Source organism: Oratosquilla oratoria, chromosome 9 (genome assembly GCF_046742065.1).
Source record: "Oratosquilla oratoria isolate Oo_2021 chromosome 9, ASM4674206v1, whole genome shotgun sequence".
Taxonomy (NCBI): domain Eukaryota; kingdom Metazoa; phylum Arthropoda; class Malacostraca; order Stomatopoda; family Squillidae; genus Oratosquilla; species Oratosquilla oratoria.
Genome location: NC_134785.1, coordinates 13,054,293 through 13,061,792, shown reverse-complemented (window position 1 = coordinate 13,061,792; position 7,500 = coordinate 13,054,293). Strand labels below are relative to the sequence as shown.

Genomic DNA, 7,500 nt, shown 5'->3' with positions numbered 1-7,500 from the left:
AAATGTCACATTAGGATATAATGTCATAGGACAAAATGTCACAATGGGATGTAATGACAGTGGAGGACAAAAGATCACGATGGGAAGTAATGATAGTGGAGAACAAAATATCACGATAGGATGTAATGATAATGGAGGAGAAAATATCACAGTAGGATATAATGTCAGTGAAGGCCAAAATATAATTTTAGGAAGGGATACCGGACAGAATGTCAATGATTGCCAAAATATCATGATAGGATGTAATGTCGCTAGAGGACGAAATGTCACATTAGGATGTAATGTCATAGGACAAAATGTCACAATGGGATGTAATGACAGTGGAGGACAAAAGATCACGATGGGAAATAATGATAGTGGAGAACAAAATATCACGATAGGATGTAATGATAATGGAGGAGAAAATATCACGGTAGGATATAATGTCAGTGAAGGCCAAAATATAATTTTAGGAAGGCCAAAATATCAAGATAGGATGTAATGACAGTGGAAGACAAAAGATCACGATGGGATGTAATTATAGTGGAGGAAAAAATATCACGGTAGGATATAATGTCACTAGACAAAATATAATTTTAGAAAGGGATGCCGGACATAATGTCACTGAACGATGGGAGGCCGGCGTGAATCACGGTGACGTAGGGGGACAAAATGTACAAAAGAGATCGGATGACCGTGATCGACCAGATGTCCGTGATGGGGGAAATGTTAATTTTGATAGGAGAAATGTTAATGAGGCATTGAATGTCAATGAAGGACCAAATGATAATAATATAGAGCAAGGTATAAATAAAAAACAAAATGATAATATAAGACATGATATTGAAACTCAAAATGTGTCAAAAAGAAATAATCACGAGTTTCTTAAAACGATGTACTTTAATGCTCGTAGTATTAGGAACAAATTTCAAGAAATACAGGCGTACGTCAAAAGCGAAAATCTCGATATGATAGGAATAACTGAGACATGGTTAAATGGTACAGAGTTCGAAGCTGAATTTAATATTGCGGGATTTAAACACTTTCATCAGGATAGAAACCACAAGAAAGGTGGGGGTGTTCTATTGTACGTTAAAAACAATGATCATGCTTGTGTTTTAGAGAAAGTGAAACAGGATGCATATGATAGTTTGTGGGTTGAGTTAACCCAAACAAATGGACAAAAAATTAATATAGGTGTAATATATAGGCCAAAGACATTATCATTAGCAGACGACAAACTGTTATTTCAAGAACTGTCTAGTTTCTGCAACCGGGATTTATTGATAATGGGTGATTTCAATTTTACTGACATTGATTGGATGACCCTTGAACATGGCCATATAGGTAATCGCTTGATTGATTTTCTTGGTGACAATTACTTAATTCAGCATGTAAAAGAGCCCACAAGATATGGAAACTTACTCGATTTATTGATCACTAGCCGCGAAAGCATGGTAACTGATGTAGGAGTCGGTGAATCTGTTGCAAATAGCGATCACAACTTAGTCAGATTCAAACTCCTAAACAATTTTAGAATAGATACTTGTGCTTCTAAAATACCCGATTTCAGTAAAGCTCAGTTCATAGGACTACGTCAGGAGCTTCAGCTTACAGATTGGGAGGCAAAATTAAACGAAAGACCTGTAGATCAGATGTGGGAAATATTTCAAAATACGCTCACTAAGATGATTCAAACTTACATTCCTTTTAAGGACAGACGTCCCCCAAATCAGGCTCGCCCAAAGTGGCTCGACAAAGAAACTGAAAAAAGTATTGCTAAAAAGAGACAGGCTTATAAGAAATATAAGTGCTCGGGTGCATCTAATGACTATGAAAGTTATGTATCAATACAGAGAGATTTAAAAAAGACAATAAGAAAAAGAAAACGACAATACGAAATGAACATCGCTGATAAATCCAAAGAGAATCCCAAAGAATTCTATAGTTACATTTGAGATAAAAAGGTTGTTAGGAATCACATTGGTCCACTATTATCTGCTGACGGTCAACTTGAATATTCAAATGAAGGAATGTGTAATATCTTAAACAATTAGTTTATTAGTTTATTATTTTAACTATACCTATGCATTTATTTATGTATTTCATTTGTTATTTACATTATTATAGTTTTTATTTATTATTTTATTATTATTATTATTATTATTATTATTATTATTATTATTTTTTTTTTTTTTTTTGCATCCGACCTAGATATGGATCAAAAGGTCTCCTGTCGGAATGCTTCGCCTTTGTAATCTTTTGTAACAAACGAATAGGCAAAAGCGGGTAGCATACTGGAGTAGTATGCTGCCACATCTTGTTACCTCTTGGGAGGCAGTGAGCGAGTGTCTTGATTGCAGTGTATCGGTTACTTCCTAACAGCAAAGTCGTTAATTGTTCGAATACTTCGAACGCTGTTGTTCATGAACAAATCGTGTTTAGCGTTTTGTGATACTAAGTCAAAGTGTCTGTGTTGTGGTTGGTGAAGGACATTTTTTCTTATTCAGCACAGGAAAATGATTAATGTGTAGAAAATGTATATCAGTTCGGCGCCAACTGAAGATTCCGAAGACTGTGGACAAGTGTCATAGTGATATTCTAAACACTCAAACCAACTTATAGGAACAACGGTAAGCGATGTGCCAGTGTTTAAACCGCCAATTGTGTTGGAATAGCAGTGATCATTCTAGTGACGCTTAAACGTTTGTTTCCGTGAAATGTTTCCAGAGTGTTTAGAAATACACACACACACACACACACACACACACACACACACACACACACACACACACACACACACACACACACACACACACACACACACACACACACACACACACACACACACACACACACACACATATATATATATATATATATACATATATACATATATACATATAGAAATCGGCCACATAAACTGTTTCTCTTGAGATACGTCCCTGAGACTAAGACCTGACGATGGCGATTCCCATTGAGCCCGTGGGAAGGGAGGGTATTGAGGGATGGGAATTAACGGAGGGAAGGGAAGGAAAGGAAGGATGGGAAGGGAAGGAAAGGTGCACATCTTACAAAAGCTCTGATATCAGTTTCTAAGTTGCTCTTCGGTTCATCCAACCGATGCCGGGTCTAGACAATTAGTTTTTGTTGAACCAGAAGCACTGCACACCGGAAGGAAACACCCATGATGACTGACAGACAGACTGATGCGGTGATTCTGATGCTGCTCATTCATTCGTTTCAACCCTGACATTCGTTTGATTATTCGTTTATTCCTTTATGCATCTGTTCAGTCATTCATCGTTTATTCATGGACTCGTAAAAAGTCATCCTTTTAGTTGTTTAGAATTGATGATAAACGCAATGCATAGATGTTATTTCTTTTTTTAAGCGTTTACCCAGCCAAATAATAAAACTTTGAACTGCACGACTGTACTGTGTTGTAAGGTAGTGTACTATACTACAGTATGGTATATGCCACGCACCACGCATGCAGGTTGATTCCATTGCCTGGACTGCTGTGGAGGGGTTCACACACAACCGCTCAGTTTTTCCTTGACTATGCGGTACCGCCGCGGTTTCCGCGCGGTTCAAACCATTAGTGTGAACAGGGCCTAAGGGTAATAGGAAATGCCTGAATGTCCTTAAGAATGGAGGCTCCAGCCTGATGTGTAGAGAGATGATGATTTTTGGCGGACCAATCACGCAGTTTGCTTTTATGATTGGAGACGAATCTAAGTAAATGATGATCATTTTTACCTTGTAATGCCCCTCGGTTTTACTTCCTCTTAACTCTCGTCTAAAGAACATAAGAATGGAGGAGGCTGCAAGAGACCATAAAGCCTACACTAGGTTGTTCCATTTCCATTACCACCTGTCATCCCCATCCAAAAGGGTATTTAACCTTCTCTTTAAATATCCAGTAGTTACAGCGCTCACTACATGGTTACTAAGTCTATTTCATTAACCACTCTATTGGTAAACTAGTTCTCGCCCATTTCCTTCTCTGAATGCGGTTTTGACCGCATCTATGACCACCTGTTCGATGCGAGATTGTTCCCCAAGAATGGAAGCGCTGATTATTGTCGACAGAACACTTATTTTAGGACCCTGGTGGGGGTTGTCGATGGAGCAAGTATATACAGTACCTCTGCTAGGTTGGTTTAGGCTACTTCGGTTAGTTTAGTTATTGGCCATAGGGAGTTGAGGAGAACGAGGAAGATAATTTGCAAACTTTAACTATCTGTTCTTGTTACCATCCCACTCGTCAGTTAGCATGTGTTCCTCATTCGTACACTCTGGGGGTAAAAACACAAACATTTTTTGACACTTTTAGGTACCCGTCGCGGGAGCGCCGACGCAAGAGACGATGGGAACCAGGTACGTTCTTGTTCTGTTTTGAATTTGGTCGCCACCTTCTACAAACTCCTTCCTCGTTTTTCCCTCACTCTGAGTCTCATTGGAAGGTTTCCATTGCCTGTTTACATGAACAGGCGTGGGAGGGAACGTCCTGATGGGGATCGTTCCAGTGGGGTAGCTATCTGATTCGGGAGTAGGGAGTTGTTGGATTGTTTAAGCGACTGGGGAGATACAACCCTCCTCGATGTCACATGTGTGGAAAGTAAAAATGGCGAGCATCTGCAGCTCGTACATTTTCCAAGCAGTACGTTTATAACAACAAAAAAGACTTATTGCTAGAGGATGCGTCGATTCCATAAACAGAAACCCATAAACGTAGGCCTACCTCATCCAATCTACTTTGCTTACAGTCGTAGTCTTTGTCGCAGACCCAGACCTTGGGGACGCATTTCTTCGGTTCTTTGGGGCCACACCATATTTCCTCCGGGGAACATTTCACCTCACAGTGGGTCTGAAAACCGGGAAGGCACAGAACTCAGTTATCAGTGCTTGTGACAAGTGAGAGCGAAGGAAATGGGATTTTTTGTACTAGAATTTAGAATGCTATTGGATTATGTATCAGCGGAATATGTAGAAAAGATGTTATTCCATTATAGATGTATTCAGAAGTTCGTTTGAGAAGAGAAAAATCCTAGCACAGTCGACATTAACGTTGCCATTGATACTTGACCGAAGGGAATAAAGAAATTCACAAAACAAGAAAAGAATCCATGCAAGAAAGACATTTTTGGAGGGAAGAGGTAGAAAATCTTATCATACCTGATTCTACGATCAAATTACGGGCTGTTAAAGGAAGAGATATGGTCGAGTGGGAGATGGTGGACGTTACAGCCTGATGGAGGTGGCGGGTTGGTTTCCCTTGGAGGAACGAGGTCGCTTGACAGTTGCTAGAGCAAATGTAATGCTGTACAAGTCATAAATATCGGTGAAATGATTAATCGAAAGCCGTGCAACACAGACGGTCGTGTGGACAAATTAGGGCTTCGAAAAATCTGACACCAAAGGTTTGTTCTGAAAGCTGGAAAACAAAGGAGAGGTTGCTGGATTGTCTGAGCGCATCACCGAATGAAGAAGTATGAATTGGAATGTTAATAAGAGGGGAAAGGACATGTCTAAGAAGGTGACGACAGGAGTACCACAGGGGTCTGTGTTGGCGCCTTGCATGTTCTTATTGATAAATGGCTCGGCTGAAAAAATAGTCATCTAGATATTTTTGTTTCCAGATTGTGTCAAAACTGCGAATAGGTAGGCTGGCTGGAAAGCAGCAGATTTTGTAAAATCTTAAAAGAAACTTTAAACTTTGTGTCTTGAACCAAAAAGGTGAGGGTGGAGGTAGAAACCCGGAAGATTCAGAATGGAATAGCAGCGCAAAAGAAAAATAGAAGGAATATCTTGGGGAGGGGGGGAAGCTGTCAGCTGAAGAAAGAAATGCTGTAGAGAGAAGAAAGAGAGCCTGGAGGTAGCGGTGAGGTGAACTTTCCTTTGACATTGCATCGATCAACTGGAAAGTTTTGTTTTGGCTGCCTCCGTGTGTTATCGTGCAGACAAAGGGTCATCAAAAGACACAAAGGAAGAAGATATCGTGAAATTAGTTCCCTCAGCCCTTCAGACCTTAGCTTGTAGAGGGTAAAACAACAGTCTAAAACCCACAGGAAAGAAATGTAGAACAAACTGGATAACATTGGCAGGATTATAATGGGATGGGTGCCATATGCAATAGGTTGAAACACGTTGGAACTACATCTGGAACAAGGAAGGGTGAGACGGAACAGTCTCAGTGCGGGGATTCACGAGGTAAAAGAGAGACATGGAAGGTTTATCTAGCAATCATTACGGAGCATGGCGTAAAAGGGATATTAAGGAGATCAGTTTTCATGGCAGACTCTGGCAGAGGGCGTAGACTCCCTGCCGTTGGGTCTTCTTACCTCGTCGGATCCGTCGCCGCAATCTTTAGAGCCGTCGCACCGCTGACTGTTCTTGACGCACACCCCGTTCCCGCAACGGAAGTCGTCCGCCTCGCAGGGTATGGCTGGGTGACAAAAGGAAAGGAAGCCTATAACACAGATTATGAAAAAAAGAAGGAACAGGGGATATCACAAAGAAAGTGAGAATAAAAGGAACAACTGGCCGGTCTTCAGTGTGACTCTCCGTCTTTAAGAAATCCGTTCCTGGTGCCAGTCTTGTCTTCAGTTGTTAGTCAGTTCGTTAACTCCGTTCATCTCCATCAACAAGTGATAAACTTTACTCTGGCTAATGTCAATTGATTCTATTATAATATGGGTTGCAGCAGTAACGAGAAGGGTGAAAATGATCTCCATGGAAACTGGCAACATATAAGACGCATCTGAGATAGCAAACCTAGGAACTGGTTAAAACCTCACAACAACCCGTCCCCAAAGACGTTTATCATTTCAATTTTATTCAAAAAGAAACTATCAGGGTAAGTATTTTTCAGAGACTCGTCATATGGAAAAAACTACAAGTGAGGGAAGAAATATTATATAAGTGTTGTGACTGCGAGAAAAAAAAATTGATTTTTTATAGAGACTTTGTTGGGTCAAGCAGTTGTGTCTTTAGATAGCTGGGACAACTGACAGTAATGAACGTCCCGGTCATGTTATAGGCACAGAATTCTTATGCCTCCAACTGTAGGATTGACACTAACGTCAATCACTGTGGATAGCGTCGGTGCCTGTCTTCCGTGCACGCGTCAGGTGCACCACACAGGAGCTGAATAAAGTCGTCATTAGAAAAAAAAGAAAAGGTAGGGGGACCTTTAAAGAGTTCGTACAGCGGGTGGTGGGGGGGGGCTGTGCTTATGGGTCCTTCTTCTCCTCCTCATCTTCTTCCTTCCCTCCTCCTCCTCCTCCTCTTCCTCCTCCTCCTCCTCTTCCTCCTCCTCCTCCTCTTACTCCTCCTCCTCCTCCTCTTCCTCCTCCTCCTCCTCCTCCTCCTCCTCCTCTTACTCCTCCTCCTCTTCCTCTTCCTCTTCCTTCCTCCTCCTCCTCTTCTTCCTCCTCCTCCTCCTCTCCCTCCTCCTCCTCCCCCTGAGGGTATCACTTAGAGTACGGACGTCATAATCTCCTTGCAGTTATTAGA

General features: G+C 41.1%; 1 protein-coding gene across 1 annotated transcript in view; it reads right to left on the bottom strand.

Annotated features, from left to right (window-relative positions):
- LOC143028220 (uncharacterized) overlaps nucleotides 1-7,500 on the bottom strand; it is a 35,060-nt gene that overhangs the window by 26,576 nt on the left and 984 nt on the right. The window contains exons 2-3 of the mRNA XM_076190021.1: nucleotides 6,327-6,430; nucleotides 4,727-4,852 (exon numbers count right to left, since the gene is read on the bottom strand). Coding sequence (XP_076046136.1) covers nucleotides 4,727-4,852; nucleotides 6,327-6,430 — 230 coding nt within the window. The remainder of the gene's footprint in view (nucleotides 1-4,726; nucleotides 4,853-6,326; nucleotides 6,431-7,500) is intronic.